The sequence below is a fragment of the Sceloporus occidentalis genome, unplaced genomic scaffold (assembly GCF_023333645.1).
Source record: "Sceloporus occidentalis isolate IW3139 unplaced genomic scaffold, rSceOcc1.0.p SCAF_29, whole genome shotgun sequence".
Classification (NCBI taxonomy): domain Eukaryota; kingdom Metazoa; phylum Chordata; class Lepidosauria; order Squamata; family Phrynosomatidae; genus Sceloporus; species Sceloporus occidentalis.
In genome coordinates, this window is record NW_028317009.1 from 11800814 (window position 1) to 11822522 (window position 21709).

Here is a 21709-nt window from a genome sequence, read left to right on the forward strand (position 1 = left end):
GAAATGTGTTGGTGCCTATGAGCCGGAGATCGGAGTCCGTGGACGATGATACCATCCCCCAGAAGACTTTCTACTGGAAACATTGGAGGACGATACGATTGAAGAAAGGGCTAGCGCCGTGCAATTGGCCAAATTATATATCTATCGGGAGACTGAGCCTCTAACGGCGATGAGTCTAACCCACCGCGCTGGTCTGCTGGTTAAATCCCAGGCCGCTCCTCAATGTAAATAGTGTTTCTATGTTTGTGGACCATTTAGGCATCATAAGTCCACGGAAAACAAATCACATAAACTGCCTGGTGGTGTAGCGGTAGATGCGATGCGTTCAGTGGTGCGGAGCACAAGTTCGATTTATACATTATATTTTTATTATATTTACATTTGGGGACAAAAATCTAGGTGCTCTGCCTCCTGGTTCTAAGTCCCATTTGTCCTGACCCACACACCACCATACACTTACGCCACCAGTTGGCATGAGACAGAGTGCCCGTCTGCGCCACATATAATCACCCGCCCTAAAATGTGACATACACCCGCTTTAAAATACAGGGTTTACCCCTATTCTAAACATGAAATATTGGGGCTGTGGTGTGAGATCCGTGGCGGTCCTTGTCTTCTCTGTCACATGCATGACACTATTGAAGAATATCTGAATCTCACAGCATCCTGTATGTCCTACCTGCCCCCTGCTCACATCAGCTGCCCTGACTGCTCCTGCTGCCCACTGTCACCTGCCCCCTGCCCACTGACAGAGACGCCATGCCTGCTTCTGCTGCCCCAGTTTGCCCCTGCACGACTACACTTCCCGGTAGGCAGCGCGACGATCACGTGACAGGGTGTGCGTGACGGGTCCTGGTTGGTGACGGGTACCCGGAGGAAAAGCGGCGGCTCGAGCGGCAGCAGGAACCCCGAGCGAGACTTGTCGCCTCTCCCCCCGAACACAGTGACGGCTCTGAATGACAAGATGTGCGAAAAGCGGAAGGTGGCGGCCAACTGTGGGGGGAACCTAAGAGAGGCTGAGCTGAGGGGGAAAGGACGAGGCGTGAGACCAAAGGGCTTCCCAACCGGAGGAGGAGGAAGGATTGGGGGCAGATAGATTTCTCTGCCACCTATAGCTGCCCCCCCTGTGTGTCTCTGCCACCTATAGCTGCCCCCCCGTGTGTCTCTGCCACCTATAGCTGGCCCCCCTGTGTCTCTGCCATCTATAGCTGCCCCCCCTGTGTGTCTCTGCCATCTATAGCTGCCCCCCCTGTGTGTCTCTGCCATCTATAGCTGCCCCCCCTGTGTGTCTCTGCCTCCTCTAGGTGTCTCCTTGTGTGTGTCTCTCTTCCTCCTCTAGGTGTCTCCTTGTGTGTGTCTCTCTCTGCCTCCTCTAGGTGTCTCCTTGTGTGTCTCTTTCTCTGCCTCCTCTAGGTGTCTCCTTGTGTGTGTGTGTGTCTCTCTGCCTCCTCTAGGTGTCTCCTTGTGTGTGTGTGTGTCTCTCTGCCTCCTCTAGGTGTCTCCTTGTGTGTGTGTGTGTCTCTTTCTCTGCCTCCTCTAGGTGTCTCCTTGTGTGTGTGTGTGTCTCTCTCTGCCTCCTCTAGGTGTCTCCTTGTGTGTGTCTCTCTCTGTCACCTATGGCTGTCCCCGTGTGTCTCTCTCTCTGCCACCTATGGAGACAGCAAGAGGGTTAGAATCATCTCAGCTGCATATTATAGATAGCGGCATAATCTTTACACCACCAAGAAGCTGCACTTTCTGCCTTCCCGCACCCATATTATGCCTGTATGTTCCACGTCCACAGAGTGGGTTCTTTTGAGTGTATGTGAGTGAGGAGGAGGCACACAGTCTAGTTATCTGGTGGCGTAGAGGGTTATTGTGTTAATTTACATCCAGCAGGTTGTTGGCTCTATTTCCTGCTGAGTGCTGGATGCTGTTATGGAGGCCATCTGTATAGTTAAAGTTTTCGCGGGTCAGGCATAATATGTACGCGGGAAACCACACAGTCAAGCTGCCTGGTGGCGTAGCGGGTAGCTGTGATACCTACGGTGCTGTGGAGTACAGGTTTGATTCCTGCTAGAAACACCTTACCTGCTGCCTAAAATAAATAAACACTGAAACATTATATTTTTACATTAATTATATTTACATCGGAGACAAAAAACTAGGTGCTCCGCCTCCCGGTTCTATCCTAGATATCTTCAAATGCACTCCGGGGGGGCGCATGGCTGAGGTTTGTACCCCGTGGTAGAGCGTGGCTGCCCCCATGGCGTGCCTCAATGGTGGCACGTGGCTACGGTTTGGCCCCAAGTGGGGGTGCATGTCTGCGCAGTGGTTCCAGTGGGGGTGCGTATCTGCGGTGTGGCCTCCGTGATGGCGCGTGTCTTCTCTGTAATGTACATGACACAGGTGAAAAATATTTCAATCTCACAGCATCTCACAGCCCTCTGTCAGCTGCCCCCTCCTACTGCTACCCCCTGCTCACCGTCAGCTGCCCCTACCTGCTTCTGCTGCCCCAGTTTGCCCTGCACGACCGTTGCCTTGCACTACCTTTGCACTTGTCCGCTGCACAATACTCCGTGGGCAACAGCTTATGCCTGGCTCCTATTCCAAAAAGCCGCCACCATGAGGACGTAATCTATTAATCTACCCGTCACTAAAAAGTTAATGTTTTGTGAGTGGTTGAGATAGACTGTAGAAGAAGAAAACAGTATAAACATCAAGTTAAAGAAAAAAAAACAATTCCAGATATATTACATGCGTTATGTTCATTTATTAATATTATTATTATTACTATTATTTTGAAACATATACAGCTGATGCTTTATTTTATCACATTCTCATATACATTGTGAAGGTCTCAATTACAGACATGGCATTTAGTCTACAACAAATGAGTCTATTCACTAAAAAATGATGTGCAGGAGAGTTGAGCGGAGGCGCGAGAGACGCACTTACTGGCACAGAGAGAGAGAGTCTGAGACACACTCTGGCACAGAGAGAGAGACACTGGCACAGAGAGACACACAATCACTAGTACAGAGAGAGAGACACAATCACTGGCACACAGAGAGAGACACAATCACTGGCACAGAGAGAGAGACACAATCACTGGCACAGAGAGAGACACACAATCACTGGCACAGAGAGAGAGACACAATCACTGGCACACAGAGAGAGACACAATCACTGGCACAGAGAGAGAGACACAATCACTGGCACAGAGAGAGAGACACAATCACTGGCACACAGAGAGAGACACACAATCACTGGCACAGAGAGAGAGACACAATCACTGGCACACAGAGAGACACAATCACTGGCACACAGAGAGAGACACACAATCACTGGCACACAGAGAGACACAATCACTGGCACACAGAGAGAGACACACAATCACTGCCACAGAGAGAGAGACACAATCACTGGCACACAGAGAGAGACACAATCACTGGCACACAGAGAGAGAGACACACAATCACTGGCACACAGAGAGAGACACACAATCACTGGCACACAGAGAGAGACACACAATCACTGGCACAGAGAGAGACACAATCGCTAGCACAGAGAGAGAGACACAATCACTGGCACACAGAGAGAGAGACACAATCACTGGCACAGAGAGAGAGACACAATCACTAGCACAGAGAGAGAGACACACAATCACTGGCACACAGAGAGACACAATCACTGGCACACAGTGAGAGAGACACAATCACTGGCACAGAGAGAGAGACACAATCACTGCCACAGAGAGACACACAATCACTGGCACAGAGAGAGAGACACAATCACTAGCACAGAGAGAGAGAGAGAGACACAATCACTGGCACACAGAGAGAGACACAATCACTGGCACAGAGAGACACACAATCACTGGCACAGAGAGAGACACAATCACTGGCACAGAGAGACACACAATCACTGGCACAGAGAGAGAGACACAATCACTATCACAGAGAGAGAGACACAATCACTGGCACACAGAGAGACACAATCACTGGCACACAGAGAGAGAGACACAATCACTGACACACAGAGAGAGAGACACAATCACTGCCACAGAGAGACACACAATCACTGGCACAGAGAGAGAGACACAATCACTAGCACAGAGAGAGAGAGACACAATCACTGGCACAGAGAGAGAGACACAATCACTGGCACAGAGAGACACACAATCACTGGCACAGAGAGAGAGACACAATCACTAGCACAGAGAGAGAGAGACACAATCACTGGCACAGAGAGAGAGACACAATCACTGGCACAGAGAGAGAGAGACACAATCACTGGCACAGAGAGAGAGACACAATCACTGGCACAGAGAGAGACACACAATCACTGGCACACAGAGAGAGACACAATCACTGGCACAGAGAGAGACACACAATCACTGACACACAGAGAGAGACACACAATCACTGGCACACAGAGAGACACACAATCACTGGCACAGAGAGAGAGACACTCACTGGCACAGAGAGAGAGACACTCACTGGCACAGAGAGAGAGACTCACTGTGAATTATTTCACAGATTCACGTTTCCTTCTGCCTCCATAATATTCTGTATTTTCAGGAGTTCTGTTAAAGCTTCACCCTTTTTTCACGTTATTGAAAAAGAAACAGCAGCCCAGCACAGCCCACTTGCAGTCATTTGCACGTCTTCTTTTTCCTGTAGTTTTTTGTACCATGTGACCACACAGTCACATGGTCTGCTGACATCACCAGAGTCCTTCTACTGGGTAGGAGCTATCCGCTACCATGAGGGACCAGCCTCATATCTATGTACTGTAGCTGAAGGTTAGACCTCTGGTCGGGGGAGAGGATGACTGCAGCCATTGCAACGCGGGCCTCCAGGGGCCTCCGATCATACTGCACTAACACCCAGGTATGTGACAGGCCACGGCCAGGGCCCTCAGACCTCATTAAGCCCTGTCCGCAGTACCCAGAACCCCAGGCGGGTAATTACAAACAGAATGACCTCCAGGGACATTGTTGGGGCAAATGTTTCGGAGAAACCTTAGCTTTATAAACAAGAGGTGGACTAAAGAGGTATAAACAAAAGCCCTGTATGTGCTAATAATTAACTCTTTGCAACCTGTGCCCCTACACACCCAGAGCCAACCCTGGGAGCTGTGAGTGATGTGAGTGTCTTGTCAGCTGGTAGGTGCACTGAGATCCGTAGTGGGAGATGCCAACATCTCCACGGCCATGGCGGTCCGGGAGCAGCACGGGAGAGATGAGTCCATGCACAGGTGGGTCGGTAAAGAGCGATAAATCCCGCGTTCCAAGTTTGGGGGGAAGCGGGGTCAGGCAGGTGAACGGTGTGAGCGCTCCAATCTGCGCATGTTTCCTGCTGCTCTAAATTAACTTCCACGTTAACTTCTCGGCCTTGGCCTTTACCCCTAGCACTCCATGCAGTGTCACGCGACAGGCGCTCATCCTAATCCTGTCTTAGTTTAGGTGCCGGCCCCCTGATGTGGTTGTTTGGCCCCAGCATGTTGAACATGTCAGCAAGTTGGCTGAACTGTGCTATAAGTACGAGGTGCCCATCATCCCTTTTGGTACTGGCACAGGACTCGAAGGTGGGGTTTGTGCGGTAAAGGTAAGTAGGCATGAGATCGCTGCTTATCCCCCTTACCATGTATCTGATTACGCTCCCTGCGTGTACCCGGCCCTTGTGTCTATGCAGAAAGAGCCACGTGGGCCAGCCCAGGTGCCTCCTGGCAGGTAGAGCTTGGCACCACAGGTGTTGTTGCCTCCTGGCAGACAGGGCTTCGTACCTCTTGGCAGGCAGAGCTCGGTGGCCCAGGCGCCTGTGCCCCCCCGGCAGGCAGAGCTCGGTGGCCCAGGCGCCAGTGCCCCCCCGTCAGGCAGAGCTCGGTGGCCCAGGTGCCAGTGCCCCCCCGGCAGGCAGAGCTCGGTGGCCCAGGCGCCAGTGCCCCCCGGCAGGCAGAGCTCGGTGGCCCAGGCGCCAGTGCCCCCCCCGGCAGGCAGAGCTCGGTGGCCCAGGCGCCAGTGCCCCCCCGGCAGGCAGAGTTCGGTGGCCCAAGCGCCGGTGCCCCCCCCCAGCAGGCAGACTTCTGCGGCTGGTCCGTCCCTTTACACTGGGTGCAGTAATGGCGATGTCTGTGCGTCTGTCCGCAGGGTGGAGTCTGTTTCAACATGACACGAATGGACAAGATTCTGAATTTAAGCACAGAGGATTTTCACGTCACTGTTGAACCGGGAGTAACCCGTAAATCACTGAACAGCCACTTGCGCGACAGCGGCCTCTGGTTCCCTGTAGGTAAGCGGATGAGGACTCCGCGCAGGTTGTGTTGCACGATTGACGGAAGCATTCATAGAATAACATGGCGGGTGCGGTGAATGCACATTCAACCTCTCCACGTTACCCCTTTAAGAAGCATTGTGGTTCCCAGCAATCCCCCTGCTTGCCCCATTTAGGAGCAGTCCCAGGGTGGGCATTGTGCCCGGGTATGAATCTCGTAATCTAGATTACACTCCGTAATCACCCTGCTTGCCCCGTTTAGGAGCAGTCCCATGGTGGGCATCGCGCCCGGGTATGACTCTCACGTAATCTGGATTACACTCCGTAATCCCCCTGCTTGCCCCATTTAGGAGCAGTCCCAGGGTGGGCATTGTGCCCGGGTATGAATCTCGTAATCTAGATTACACTCCGTAATCACCCTGCTTGCCCCGTTTAGGAGCAGTCCCATGGTGGGCATCGCGCCCGGGTATGACTCTCACGTAATCTGGATTACACTCCGTAATCCCCCTGTACGGGTGCTGCACATGGCAGAAGGAGCGATACTCTGCAGTAAAGGAGTAGTATGGTTGAGCTTTGTGGGATGATGCTGGCAAACCTCGAATCTGTCAGCAGATCAGACCCACTTGGCCCGTCTCGCATTCAGGATAGCTTCTCATGTGGATAGCTTGCTGTGATGGGAGTTGCAGACCACAGAATGGATGTGTTTTCTTCTAGACCCAGGAGCGGATGCCTCTCTTTGCGGCATGGCAGCCACCAGCGCATCTGGCACCAACGCAGTGCGTTACGGGACGATGCGCGACAACGTCATCAACCTGGAGGTTGTCTTGGCTGACGGGAGGATCTTACATACAGCAGGGAAAGACCGCAGATTCAGGTATCCTCTCCTGCATGCGCAAGCGGTTGGGGTGCGCCGAGCTCGCCAAACGTCTTCTAGTCGCTTGCAAATCAAGGGAATCAAGCTTCAGAACCTTCAGTCCACAAAAAGCGTATTCACCCTTAATTATCTTTCTCACAGAGCTTGGTCGTTAATGTGGACAAAAGGAAAGGGAGACCCTCAGAGCAGAAGAAGGGAGACCCTCAGAACTTAAAACAGGCCATCTGCTGTAGTGAGGGTAGATCTAGAAACACGTCCGCGGGCACTAACGAGCAGATATTGCTTTGGCTCGGGGCCACAAAGCTCGGGTCCTCACGCCGGCCAGGAATTCCGTGTCCCTCTGGCAAAGTATTTGTTTCTTGGTCAGGCCGTTATTTTGTTGATGGATTTGCCTTTCAGGAAGACATCTGCCGGTTACAATCTGACCAGCCTGTTTGTGGGCTCCGAAGGGACCCTGGGTATCATCACCAAAGCTTCTCTGCGCCTGCACGGCATCCCCGAGGCTACGGTGTCCGCCGTGTGTGCTTTTCCCAGTGCCCAGGCCGCGGTGGACAGCACCGTGCAGATCCTGCAGAGCGGCGTCCCCATTGCCAGGATCGGTAAGGGACCTTTCGGTTGTTGCTCAGCCGTTCCTTAACCTGTGACGACGGGCCTCTCTGCATCCTCCGCAGTTCCTCTCTCCCCGGGGTCTGAACGATTTTACTCTCATGCACCAACACGTTTACATTGTGGGAAACGTGGTGACATAAATGCATGGAGTCCGGCCAAGACGTTAAAGAGCTGTCCCTCGTGTGATGTCATTTTTTCCCTTTAGAGTTCCTTGATGATGTCATGGTCGATGCCTGTAACAAGTTTAACGGACTTTGTTACCCAGCCCTGCCGACTCTCTTCTTGGAGTTCCACGGCACAGAGGATGGAGTAAAGGAGCAAGTGCAGCAGACGGGTATGCCGCGGGGCCCTTATATGACCCTTTCTCGAGTATGGCCGGGCGTTACTCCTAATTGTGAAGCCACCGGCCTCACTAGTCCTCTGGTTTCCAACATGGAACTCTTTTGCCCCTAAGTTGCTCTTTATATGCGTGACTGAAAGGTTTGTCTCGACTTCCCAGAGGAGATAACGCGTTTTAACGGCGGCTCTGACTTCACTTGGGCGACTGATCAGGAAGAACGGAACAAGCTATGGAGCGCAAGACATAACGCGTGGTACGCGGCCTTGGCCCTTCGCCCAGGATGCAGAGTAAGACCGATACTGCCATGTTATTCCACGAGCGGCCAACAGCAGATCCGCTGCCCACCCTGTACACCCCCATTCCACGAGCACCCAACAGCAGATCCGCTGCCCACCCTGTACACCCCCATTCCACGAGCACCCAACAGCAGATCCGCTGCCCACCCTGTACACCCCCATTCCACGAGCACCCAACAGCAGATCCGCTGCCCACCCTGTACACCCCCATTCCACGAGCACCCAACAGCAGATCCGCTGCCCACCCTGTACACCCCCATTCCACGAGCACCCAACAGCAGATCCGCTGCCCACCCTGTACACCCCCATTCCACGAGCACCCAACAGCAGATCCGCTGCCCACCCTGTACACCCCCATTCCACGAGCACCCAACAGCAGATATGGTGCCCACCCTGTACGCCGGCATTCAACGAGCACCCAACAGCAGATATGGTGCCCACCCTGTACACCCCCATTCCACGAGCACCCAACAGCAGATATAGTGCCCACCCTGTTAGATGCTATTACATGAGAGTGCAATACCAGATAAGAGGCCCAGCCTGTATACTATTATTACAAACACACAACAGCAGATACAGTGCCCACCCTGTACGCCACTTGTTACACGAGTACCCAACAGGAGATGCGGTGCCCACCCTGTACTCTGTTATTCCACAAGCACCAAATAACAAAAGGTATGGTGCCCACCCCGTACTTCATTAGTTGGAGAGCACCCGTTAGCAGATGCGGTGCCCACCCCGTACGTCATTAGTCAGAGAGCACCCGTTAGCAGATGCGGTGCCCACCCCGTTCGTCATTAGTCGGAGAGCACCCGTTAGCAGATGCAGTGCCCACCCCGTACGTCATTAGTCAGAGAGCACCCGTTAGCAGATGCGGTGCCCACCCCGTACGTCATTCATCGGAGAGCACCCGTTAGCAGATGCGGTGCCCACCCTGTACGTCATTGGTCTGCAAGTACCCGTTAGCAGATGCGGTGTCCACCCTGTATGTCATTGGTCTGCAAGCACCCAATATCAGACTAATGCAACTGGCATGCGAGTAAAAGCTGCAGAGGGCACTTCCCGCTGCTGGCGGCCCTGACTGACCTACGCTGGGCACCGTACGGGTCGCCTGCTGTTATTTCTAGTAGTTTCCGCTGAATGAGCTCTTCCCTTGATGCGTACTTTGTGTCCCTTCAGGGTTATGCCACGGATGTGTGCGTCCCTATCTCCAAGCTGCCGGAAATCATAGCGGCCACAAAGGCAGACCTGACGGACTCCCAGCTCACAGGTTGGCTACACAGAGGATTGGGGGGCTTGCCCGCGCATGTAGTATTTGGTAATCAAAGCAAGACACCACGACTCTTTACAGGTCCTATTGCCGGACACGTCGGGGATGGAAACTTCCACTGTATCATGGTGCTAAATCTGGATGACAAAGAGGAGGTCCGTAGGGTGAAGGAATTTACAGACAGGCTGGCCAGGTAATCATTAACCCCCCCCCCCCGGCTATAAACTCTGGGGTCCAAAGGGCATTTTATTCACACAGCACCCGGAACATTGAGCTGCTCATTTACCGGGGAGAATTTATTATCAGTGTGCCAATCACAAGATGGACGCCTAACCGATAATGAGGACAGCATCCGATTTTATATATATATATATATATGTGCATACATACATACATATGTATAGAGAGAGAGAGCTATGAATACAGAGAGGAGGGGGTATATATATATAGAGAGAGATATATGAATAGAGAGGGGGGTATATATATATATAGAGAGAGAGATATATGAATAGAGAGGGGGGTATATATATATAGAGAGAGATAGAGATATATGAATAGAGAGGGGGTATATATATAGAAAGAGATAGAGATATATGAATATAAAGAGGAGTATATATATATATATATATATATATATATATATAGCGAGAGAGGGAGGGATCTATATATGAATAGAGAGAGGGGAGTATATATAGTGAGAGAGGGAGGGATTTATATATGAATAGAGGGAGGGGGATATATATATATATATATATAGAGAGAGAGAAGATATATAGAGAGAGAGAGGGGGGATATATATATACAGAGAGAGAGAAGATATATATGTATATAGAGAGGGGGATATATATATATATATATATATACAGAGAGAGAAGATATATATGTATATATAGAGAGGGGGGATCTATATATGAATAGAGAGGGGGGATATATATATAGAGAGAGGGGGGGGATCTATATATGAATAGAAAGGGGGGTGTATATATATATAGAGAGAGAGGGGGGGTATATATATATAAAGAGAGAGGGGGGATCTATATATATATAGACAGAAGATATTTGTGAATAGAGAGTGGGGGGATATATATATATATATATATATAGAGAGAGGGGGGATATATATATATATAGAGAGAGGGGGGGGGAATCTATATATATATATATAGACAGAAGATGTATGTGAATAGAGAGAGGGGGGATATATATATAGAGAGAGAGAAGATATATATGTATATAGAGGGGGATATAGATGTATATATATATAGAGAGAGGTATTTGGAGCACCCCCCGGACACTAGTGTTTTTGCCGTTCAGGAGAGCGCTGGCACTGAGTGGCACGTGCACCGGAGAGCACGGCGTTGGATTGGGGAAGCGGCAGCTCCTGGCGGAGGAGGTCGGTGACGTCGGCGTCGCCACCATGAAGCAGATCAAAGCCACGCTGGATCCCAAAAATCTCCTGAATCCCGGGAAAGTGGTTTAAATGTTCGCGGTGCCACAGGCCTAGCGGAACCGGGCATTACGCGCAGTGAACCGAAAGAGACTTCAGGACTGACGCATAAAGCACGATACGTGTTACCCATTAAACTCGGCACATGAAATCGGTCACGGCCGTAAAACGCGTATTCTTTGCGGAGGGGGGGAGGAGGTGTTCTCGCTATTAAAACGTTCTCGAGGCCTCATACACATAAAGCGCGTCTCCCCGCCATCCCGGCTACATAACCCAGCGCGGACCGCACACACAACAGTGCCCGGTATCTCCTGCTCCTTCGGTACACGCCGGAACTATGACCAGCAACGCCCACCAAGACTCTGAAGGCGGGGTTATGGGGGCCGCCCTCTCCCGGCGTGCAGTGCGATTGTAACGGCCGTTGAGTTGCAGTTGGAGCAGGTGACCGGAGGCCCCGCCTCGCGGTGCTATCATGGCGGATCCCGCGCATCTCCCGGTTACCCCGAGCCGGCACGAGAAGAGCCTGGGCCTCCTCACCAGCAAGTTCGTGTCTCTGCTGCAGGAAGCCGAGGACGGGGTGCTGGATCTCAAGGCGGTACTTACTACACGTGCACAGGCGCAACACAACACAACACACACACTTCTAACGCATAGAGACCGTCACAGGAACACGCGTGCAACAACTTGCCCTCATTCTGCGCCCATGTTATATGCAGCTTGCGTTGCGAGCAGCCGGCTACGTGTTGCGTGAATGTAAACATGTGTGTTGTGAATGCCAACAATTATTTTTTTTCGTGCTGCTCCCTGACTGGCAGCACCGGGAGAGGGGCCTTGTCCCTGGGCATCACGTCTACGTTCAACATGATTGCTTAAAGCAAATAGGTCCGCGTCTTGACTGCGCTAATACCCAGAGATGTTTACCGCAAGCACCCCAATACCAAACTGTCCGCCAGGTAAATACATGATCCGTGTAACATGTGTTTACTGTTTCTCTAGGCGGCCGACACGCTCGCTGTACGGCAGAAGCGGCGCATTTATGACATCACGAACGTTCTGGAGGGGATCGGACTCATCGAGAAAAAATCCAAGAATAGCATTCAGTGGAAGTACGTCCGCCTGGGACGGGGGTGGATGATGGGAATGTTAGTCTCGTGATCTGACCGTTCTTTTTGTGAATTCGCTAGAAGCCCTAACTTGAGTTTTTATGGTTGCCACGGATTGGCTAGTCGTCTCCCAGCCCATGAGCAGCTTTTTTCAGAGTGAAGCAGTGCGGCTGCGTGTTGGCTGATGTTGGGGCCCCTGACGGGGCCTATACATCGTGAGGGCCGGTGTAATGCTTTATAGGGCTTCAAGGAGCTAAAGACATAACTGGGACCAAGATTGTGGGTCGGAAATTGAGTGTTTCTGAGAGGCGTCTGCTGGTGCCCGGGGGATAATGGAGAGTTTCTGAGAGGCGTCTGCCGGTGCCCGGGGGATAATGGAGACTTTCTGCGAGGCGTCTGCCGGTGTCCAGGGATAATGGAGACTTTCTGCGAGGCGTCTGCCGGTGTCCGGGGGATAATGGAGAGTTTCTGAGAGGTGTCTGCCGGTGTCCGGGGATAATGGAGAGTTTCTGAGAGGTGTCTGCCGGTGCCCGGGGGATAATGGAGAGTTTCTGAGAGGCGTCTGCTGGTGCCCGGGGGATAATGGAGAGTTTCTGCGAGGCGTCTGCCGGTGTCCGGGGATGATGGAGACTTTCTGCGAGGCGTCTGCCGGTGTCCGGGAATAATGGAGAGTTTCCAAGAGGTGCCTGCCGGTGTCCTGGTGTTCAGGGCATAGTGTGGAGTTCCTTTGGCCCTGGGTCCTGTGAGTTGGGTTATTGCAGATGAGCAGTTAACTAAATATGTGGAGGAAAATCATTTGCTGGAGGTCCGGAAAATATTGCGACGGGTGGTCTGTGTCCTTCAGCTTAAAGAACACGTTACCGTAGCCTTTCCCCCGGTTGAGCTACGTCTTACTGCTGTCCGCTTGCCTTTGAATGATGCAGCACACTCCATATGTTGGTGGGCATCGCTGCCACTCGGTAGGTTCGGTAGTGTGAGCTTTCAGGGACCGCATTTCTTAAACTCCTGCCACGTTCTGTATTTATGTATTTCCACAATAATATCTGCAACAATTTTCCGTTAGTGGCAAACACCTAGCTTGATGGATTGAATTGTATCCGCAGGGGGGTAGGTCCTGGGTGCAATACAAGGGAGATTGCAGATAAACTGATTGATCTGAAGGCAGAACTAGCCGATTTGGAGCAGCGGGAACAGGAATTGGATCAGCAGCGAGTGTGGGTCCAGCAGAGCATCAAGAACGTAACAGACGACGTGCAAAACAATGGATATCCTTTTACTGTCCCCACGGGAGCCACGTGATGCGGGGGAACACGTGGTCCGCGCATGCTGTGGTGGGTGGCCTTTCAGTGAAAGTTATCATGAAAGCAAGGCATTTTGACCAGAATCCGATGTTAGTGATGCCTGTTGCACTTGAGTGTTGTGCTGTGTGTTTGCTAATGGCTGGGAATGGGATTATAGATCAAGACGGTGTATTTTGATTCTGGGTGTAAATCTGAAGGGGTGGTGGTGTGTGTGCGCAGAGTGTATTCTGATTCTGGGTGTAAATCTGAAGGGGTGACTGTGTGTGTGCCGAGTGTATTCTGATTCTGGGTGTAAATCTGAAGGGGTGACTGTGTGTGTGCCGAGTGTATTCTGATTCTGGGTGTAAATCTGAAGGGGTGACAATGTGTGTGCCCAGTATTCTGATTCTGGGTGTAAATCGGAAGGGGTGACAATGTGTGTGCCCAGTATTCTGATTCTGGGTGTAAATCGGAAGGGGTGACAATGTGTGTGCCGAGTGTATTCTGATTCTGGGTGTAAATCTGAAGGGGTGATGGTGTGTGTGTGTGCCGAGTGTATTCTGATTCTGGGTGTAAATCGGAAGGGGTGACAATGTGTGTGCCCAGTATTCTGATTCTGGGTGTAAATCTGAAGGGGTGACAGTGTGTGTGCCGAGTGTATTCTGATTCTGGGTGTAAATCGGAAGGGGTGACAATGTGTGTGCCCAGTATTCTGATTCTGGGTGTAAATCGGAAGGTGTGACAATGTGTGTGCCCAGTATTCTGATTCTGGGTGTAAATCTGAAGGGGTGACAGTGTGTGTGCCAAGTGTATGCTGATTCTGGGTGTAAATCTGAAGAGGTGACAATGTGTGTGCCGAGTGTATTCTGATTCTGGGTGTAAATCTGAAGGGGTGACAGTGTGTGTGCCGAGTGTATTCTGATTCTGGGTGTAAATCTGAAGGGGTGACAATGTGTGTGCCCAGTATTCTGATTCTGGGTGTAAATCTGAAGGGGTGACAATGTGTGTGCCGAGTGTATTCTGATTCTGGGTGTAAATCTGAAGGGGTGATGGTGTGTGTGTGTGCCGAGTGTATTCTGATTCTGGGTGTAAATCGGAAGGGGTGACAATGTGTGTGCCCAGTATTCTGATTCTGGGTGTAAATCTGAAGGGGTGACAGTGTGTGTGCCGAGTGTATTCTGATTCTGGGTGTAAATCTGAAGGGGTGACAATGTGTGTGCCGAGTGTATTCTGATTCTGGGTGTAAATCTGAAGGGGTGATGGTGTGTGTGTGTGCCGAGTGTATTCTGATTCTGGGTGTAAATCGGAAGGGGTGACAATGTGTGTGCCCAGTATTCTGATTCTGGGTGTAAATCTGAAGGGGTGACAGTGTGTGTGCCGAGTGTATTCTGATTCTGGGTGTAAATCTGAAGGGGTGACAATGTGTGTGCCGAGTGTATTCTGATTCTGGGTGTAAATCTGAAGGGGTGATGGTGTGTGTGTGTGCCGAGTGTATTCTGATTCTGGGTGTAAATCTGAAGGGGTGACAATGTGTGTGCCCAGTATTCTGATTCTGGGTGTAAATCTGAAGGGGTGATGGTGTGTGTGTGTGTGTGCCGAGTGTATTCTGATTCTGGGTGTAAATCTGAAGGGGTGACAATGTGTGTGCCGAGGTTATTCTGATTCTGGGTGTAAATCTGAAGGGGTGATGGGGTGTGTGTGTGCCGAGTGTATTCTGATTCTGGGTGTAAATCGGAAGGGGTGACAATGTGTGTGCCCAGTATTCTGATTCTGGGTGTAAATCTGAAGGGGTGACAGTGTGTGTGCCGAGTGTATTCTGATTCTGGGTGTAAATCTGAAGGGGTGACAATGTGTGTGCCGAGTGTATTCTGATTCTGGGTGTAAATCTGAAGGGGTGATGGTGTGTGTGTGTGTGTGCCGAGTGTATTCTGATTCTGGGTGTAAATCGGAAGGGGTGACAATGTGTGTGCCCAGTATTCTGATTCTGGGTGTAAATCTGAAGGGGTGATGGTGTGTGTGTGTGCCGAGTGTATTCTGATTCTGGGTGTAAATCGGAAGGGGTGACAATGTGTGTGCCCAGTATTCTGATTCTGGGTGTAAATCTGAAGGGGTGACAGTGTGTGTGCCGAGTGTATTCTGATTCTGGGTGTAAATCTGAAGGGGTGACAATGTGTGTGCCGAGTGTATTCTGATTCTGGGTGTAAATCTGAAGGGGTGATGGTGTGTGTGTGCCGAGTGTATTCTGATTCTGGGTGTAAATCGGAAGGGGTGACAATGTGTGTGCCCAGTATTCTGATTCTGGGTGTAAATCTGAAGGGGTGACTGTGTGTGTGCCGAGTGTATTCTGAGTGTAAATCTGAAGGGGTGACAGTGTGTGTGCCGAGTGTATTCTGATTCTGGGTGTAAATCTGAAGGGGTGACAATGTGTGTGCCGAGTGTATTCTGATTCTGGGTGTAAATCTGAAGGGGTGACGGTGTGTGTGCCGAGTGTATTCTGATTCTGGGTGTAAATCTGAAGGGGTGACGGTGTGTGTGCCGAGTGTATTCTGATTCTGGGTGTAAATCTGAAGGGGTGACGGTGTGGGTGCCGAGTGTATTCTGATTCTGGGTGTAAATCTGAAGGGGTGACAGTGTGTGTGCCGAGTGTATTCTGATTCTGGGTGTAAATCGGAAGGGGTGACAGTGTGTGTGCCGAGTGTATTCTGATTCTGGGTGTAAATCGGAAGGGGTGACTGTGTGCAGAGTGTATTCTGATTCTGGGTGTAAATCTGAAGGGGTGACAGTGTGTGCCGAGTGTATTCTGATTCTGGGTGTAAATCTGAAGGGGTGACGGTGTGTGCAGAGTGTATTCTGGTTCTGGGTGTAAATCTGAAGGGGTGATGGTGTGTGCCGACTGTATTCTGATTCTGGGTGTAAATCGGAAGGGGTGACAATGTGTGTGCAGAGTGTATTCTGATTCTGGGTGTAAATCGGAAGGGATGACAATGTGTGTGCAGAGTGTATTCTGATTCTGGGTGTAAATCGGAAGGGGTGACTGTGTGTGCCGAGTGTATTCTGATTCTGGGTGTAAATCAGAAGGGGTGACAATGTGTGTGCAAAGTGTATTCTGATTCTGGGTGTAAATCGGAAGGGGTGACAATGTGTGTGCAAAGTGTATTCTGATTCTGGGTGTAAATCGGAAGGGGTGACTGTGTGCCGAGTGTATTCTGATTCTGGGTGTAAATCGGAAGGGGTGACTGTGTGTGCCGAGTGTATTCTGAATCTGGGTGTAAATCGGAAGGGGTGACTGTGTGTGCAGAGTGTATTCTGATTCTGGGTGTAAATCTGAAGGCGTCTCTATGGTGTTGGCCTTGACCATCCACACGCTTGCCTACCTCACCCATGAAGACATCTGCCGCTGCTTCACAGGTTAGCTTTATGACATCGTGATGCCATGAGCAGGAGGCCTATCTCCTCAAGGAGGACGCTGACATTGTGTCTGGTGTGTCTTTTTCAGGAGATACTTTGCTTGCAATCCGAGCACCATCTGGCACGTGTTTAGAGGTCCCAATTCCTGAGGTACGTACGTTACTCTTCTGCAGTTTGCAGCTTCTCCCTGTTTCTTAACTTTTAGGCTATTATGTTTGTGTCTCAGGGTGTCAACGGACAGAAGTTTCAGATCCACCTGAAAAGTTGTAGTGGTCCTATAGAAGTACTTTTGGTAAACAAAGATACTTCAAACTCCCCTCCTGTTGTTGTGCCGGTTCCACCCCCAGAAGACCTCATTCAACCTGCCTCGACGGTGGCCAGTCCCCCGCGGAGACCTGCACTGATGCAGCAGCACGATGCTCCAAGAGCAAGCAGCTCCCAGCCGGCTCCCGCGGACCCCTCTGCGGCCAGCAGTGCGCATGCCGTATCAGGTGTGTAAGCAGCGTGCGGTTCAGAGCTTAGTCTGGACACGCAGGAAATGGAAGAGAAATGGGAATGCTGGGACTTCAGCTTGGTTTTATCTTGCTATAGAAGGTCTCATTTTATTCTTCTGTATGAATTGTGTTCCCGTAACAGAGCTGAGGGGTGGTCCTCTTGAAACCAACACAGAAAATGCATCGTCTAGTTGTGGTGTTGGTGAAACCTGCCCACTCCAGTCTTCAGCATCGCTTGATAACAGCACCGACCTGCCAAACCCTTCTACCTCGTTCCAGCTGATTTGCTCAGACCCCTCCGACGGTGAGCATTGCCTTCTATGACAAATATGGCTTCCTAGCTGAAACTTGTATGTATTCTTGAGGGTCATTTGTGGTAACTAAGACCCTGCTATAGATTTTATTTATAGCTTTTGCATGTTTTTTTTTCTCTTTTTAGTGCTCAAATTGCCCACAGAACTCTCCGAGTTATTTGATCCGTCAAAAGGCAAGTCGTGTTTCTGCGTGTTTCACTTGTATGTCACGCTATGTCCTTTTGAAATGATTTGCCCTGTGCTTGTTGCTGACACATGTGGGGTGCTCTAATCGGTAAACAGTCGCTGAAATACTCACAACAGCAGTAACAGGCTCCATGCATGCTTCCCGCCAAGTTCTTGTCTTAAGTTTAAACTCTTTTTGGCTGATTCTCAGGAACGTACAATTATCTGCTCTGTGCCACGGTGCAGGAAGCTTCGCAAATAGTCTGCCATTTTGCCACCTTTTACCCATTACGCCCATTTTATTAGTAAATATTTTAAATGTGCTTCCTAAACCGTGCCTAAAACTAATCAGTGTCCTTCTCCTGTCCCAGAATGTATAACCTCTGACCTGCTGGAAGAGCTCATGTCATCTGAAGGTGAGTTCATGATAATGCTGATAAGACGACAAGTCGGGTAACTCGAAAACTCCTCCAGGGTAGATGAAAGCAGTGACCTCGCCTAGGGAGATGTCCTGGTAACTTATGTCATGACCCAATGGTGGAGGTCAGGGCAAGTGCTAGTTTGGTCTGAGATTGTGTGTCAGACTAGACTGGCACCCCATCTCTGTAAGTGGTGTGCAAATGCATCACCGTGCCATAGTCTCCGCAGTTGGGTGACGGCATACAAGTTGTTATGGCACCAGGGCGGTTTTAAGGCTTTCAATCCTGAATACGAGTATATGACGGGACTCGCCTGTTAATGCCAAGTTAACCCCGTTTTCTCTCTGATTTCCCCGCAGTGTTTGCTCCTCTACTCAGACTTTCTCCCCCACCCGGTGACCACGACTATGTTTACAACTTGGATGACAGTGAAGGAGTGTGTGACCTGTTTGATGTCCCTATCAACCTATGATCTTTGAACATGGCCTTGCCTGATGACCAGAATATGGATTTGCTTGTGGGGGGGGGGGGGTCTCAAGAAAGAAACACCTTTTTGGATCCCTGTTTCTTTAAGGCTTGTACGGCTGAGGAAACTGTTCTGGGTCCTGCCCAGAGCTGGCGCCATCAGTCTGATGTTTAATGCACTCTTCTCCAGTAAGAAGCCTATCGCCCTGTGCGTTTCAGACCATGTCTGCGGCCACGACGCCTGTGCTGGAGGCGCCGTGTACAGGCCATGCCCCGTGTTTTTCAGGCCGTGAGTGTAACCTCTGAGCTGAGTCCCGCCGGTCACACTTCTAGAGAGGTGATATAGGAAGAATATATTGATGTGAAATTATTTTTATACGTCTGTTCTTGCTGCTCTGCATGTTCCCTTTGTTATAGTTTTTTGGACAAAATAAATTTCTCTTCTCAGTAGCACTTCAGGGAATGTCCCGGTGCTGCTGTGTCTTCTGCTCTGCGTGGCTAAACGTAGGTATTCAGTACTTCCACTTCATACTTCATCGTGTCGCGCGTGTTTTCCGATGGCGTCGCCTCTCGAGGGTTATTGGAAGCGCGGGCTTTCTGCCTCAGGCTGGATTTTTCATTGAATTTTTCAACGTTTCTCAGCCGTGCTTTTTTTGTATTCGATGTCTGTTCTCATCAAGCGGATTTTCTATAGGCTGTGTCCGTGTACACATCACATGCTTTCATAAGAACAGGCATCCTGTGGCGAAGGACAATTCTGCTCCGTGTCATGCAGAAGGTCAGGGCCTGGGTAAAGCCTTGTCTGTTCTGCTGCTTCTGTATGTGTTTAAAAATTGATTTGTAGCACCTTGATCTCCAGCATAAGGAAGCGTTTATTGTTCTAATACCGGAGTGCGTTCTTTACTGTTGAGAACGAAAAGTATTAGCGTGGCTATTTGCTATAGAAGTTCGTAGCTCGTACAGCACGGCTCTGGTTGGTGGGCAGCTGCGTATTTAGTTACAGCCCTGGTTGAGTACCTAGATATATAATAAGTGCTTGTGTGTCAAAAAAAGAATTGAGGAAGCCAATATAAAAACCCATCCATGTCCAGACTAGGCTCCCCGGTCCCTCCGTACGTCTGTCATTGAGATGAAAGTAACACATAAGAAATACATGCAGAAAGTCAGTACGTCCTGTGCACACGGGCGGGCAAATATCACAAAACACACACTTTACCCGACAAGCCGCATCACGCCACTTGAATGCAAATTATCACAAGGTGGGAGCTGAGATGTGCTGTGCTGGTCAGCAGAAGTCGTGTTCCCTCTCAACGCCCCGTGCTCACTTCTGCTTACAAGACTGACACTTTAGAGATGCACAGCGTGTCTACGAACAACAGACATATAGAATGCATGTATGGTTTTTAGAAGCAACACGGAGAATGGAATCAATTTTTGTTGAGGGAAAATCAGGTTCGATTCCCTAGACAGCCAACTGTAGGCCCTGCTCACAGAGGGACAGTCTTCCAAATGAAGGTCTTGCTCACAAATGGACAGTCTTCCAAGTAAAAAAGTAAAATTCATGCTCGCAGTGTGCCAAGTGAAGGTCCTGCTCACAGAAGGACAGTCTGCCAGGTGACGGTCCGGCTCGCAGGACAGTCTGCCAGGTGACGGTCCGGCTCGCAGGACAGTCTGCCAGGTGAAGGTCCGGCTCGCAGAAGGACAGTCTGCCGGGTGAAGGTCCTGCTCGCAGGACAGTCTGCCGGGTGAAGGTCCGGCTCGCAGAAGGACAGTCTGCCGGGTGAAGGTCCTGCTCGCAGAAGGACAGTCTGCCGGGTGAAGGTCCGGCTCGCAGAAGGACAGTCTGCCAGGTGACGGTCCGGCTCGCAGAAGGACAGTCTGCCAGGTGACGGTCCGGCTCGCAGGACAGTCTGCCAGGTGAAGGTCCGGCTCGCAGAAGGACAGTCTGCCGGGTGAAGGTCCTGCTCGCAGAAGGACAGTCTGCCGGGTGAAGGTCCGGCTCGCAGAAGGACAGTCTGCCGGGTGAAGGTCCTGCTCGCAGAAGGACAGTCTGCCGGGTGAAGGTCCTGCTCGCTGATCTGACAGTCTGCCAGGTGAAGGTCCTGCTCGCTGATCTGACAGTCTGCCAGGTGACGGTCCTGCTCGCTGATCTGACAGTCTGCCAGGTGACGGTCCTGCTCGCTGATCTGACAGTCTGCCAGGTGACGGTCCTGCTCGCTGATCTGACAGTCTGCCAGACATTTCACCGGTAATGATTAACGCTGTGTAAAACCACGTTTAATCAGCCAGCCTTGAAATGCCAGCATTGTGTGCAATAGAAACAATCAAACCTCAGCATGCAACTGTTCATTGAGGAAGTAAACAATCCACGTGCCTGGGGCCTACATTTGCATATGACTGGCACTGAAATAGTCATCGAGCGCTTTGGATGACGTAGGCCAGACTTTGGTTTATATACCTATATACACATAACCCCACGGTTGCCAGAAACCCAATACGAGAGGAGGAATGGCAGAGACACCTAAAAAGATTTCAATGGAAGAGACAAGAGGCCATAGCCTAAAACTAAAGGGTTTTAGATGTGATGTTGGAAAGTATAAGATAAGTGGAAGAGCCTCGCAGCAGAAGTGGTAGAAACTCATCCAGTAACGGAATTTAAACACGAATGGGATATGCTTATAATTAGCTTGAATACAAGACAAGGCACCAAGTAATTGGAAATGGGCAGATTACTGCGGCCCCACAGTCTCGATAAGCTGCCACTTTCTTGGCTTCCGTCTCACATGTGCTCATAGCCTGCTCTTTGCTGACAGCTGCGTGCCGCGAGTGTCTCAGAGCTGCAGCATTTACAAAACTCTTGGTCTTCAAGACCGACAGGACCGCAGCACTTTAGAATGCACAAGAGAGCGCAGGGGACCCGGCGTAACGGTCACTGCGGCCCGCGTCCAGACAGAACCAAGCATCGATA

The 21709-nt window shown here is 50.6% G+C and overlaps 2 protein-coding genes across 2 annotated transcripts; both read left to right on the forward strand.

Moving 5' to 3' along the window:
• Nucleotides 1-4811: 4811 nt before the first annotated feature.
• LOC149299383 (D-lactate dehydrogenase, mitochondrial-like) lies at nt 4812-11126 on the forward strand. Its single transcript, XM_089486376.1, has 11 exons — nt 4812-4874; nt 5147-5241; nt 5450-5591; nt 6134-6275; nt 6972-7131; nt 7531-7730; nt 7946-8074; nt 8240-8367; nt 9556-9646; nt 9728-9839; nt 10961-11126. Exons 1-11 carry the CDS (start codon nt 4812-4814, stop codon nt 11124-11126), a joined length of 1428 nt encoding a protein of 475 aa, XP_089342502.1.
• Nucleotides 11127-11565: 439 nt separating this feature from the next.
• LOC149299384 (transcription factor E2F4-like) lies at nt 11566-18748 on the forward strand. The gene is made up of 10 exons (XM_089486464.1): nt 11566-11688; nt 12090-12199; nt 13300-13461; nt 16841-16884; nt 16973-17034; nt 17111-17375; nt 17521-17682; nt 17818-17865; nt 18229-18273; nt 18636-18748. Exons 1-10 carry the CDS (start codon nt 11566-11568, stop codon nt 18746-18748), a joined length of 1134 nt encoding a protein of 377 aa, XP_089342590.1.
• The last annotated feature ends 2961 nt before the right edge of the window (nt 18749-21709 follow it).

Excerpts from the sequence above, each read along its gene's own strand:
- LOC149299383 (XM_089486376.1), top strand. The coding sequence starts at position 4,812 with ATGACTGCAGCCATTGCAACGCGGGCCTCCAGGGGCCTCCGATCATAC. Across the intron at positions 5,592-6,133 it reads GTGGGGTTTGTGCGGTAAAG|GGTGGAGTCTGTTTCAACAT; the intron begins GTAAGTAGGCAT and ends GTCTGTCCGCAG. Across the intron at positions 6,276-6,971 it reads CGGCCTCTGGTTCCCTGTAG|ACCCAGGAGCGGATGCCTCT; the intron begins GTAAGCGGATGA and ends GTTTTCTTCTAG.
- LOC149299384 (XM_089486464.1), top strand. The coding sequence starts at position 11,566 with ATGGCGGATCCCGCGCATCTCCCGGTTACCCCGAGCCGGCACGAGAAG. Across the intron at positions 11,689-12,089 it reads GGGTGCTGGATCTCAAGGCG|GCGGCCGACACGCTCGCTGT; the intron begins GTACTTACTACA and ends CTGTTTCTCTAG. Across the intron at positions 17,376-17,520 it reads CAGTGCGCATGCCGTATCAG|AGCTGAGGGGTGGTCCTCTT; the intron begins GTGTGTAAGCAG and ends TTCCCGTAACAG.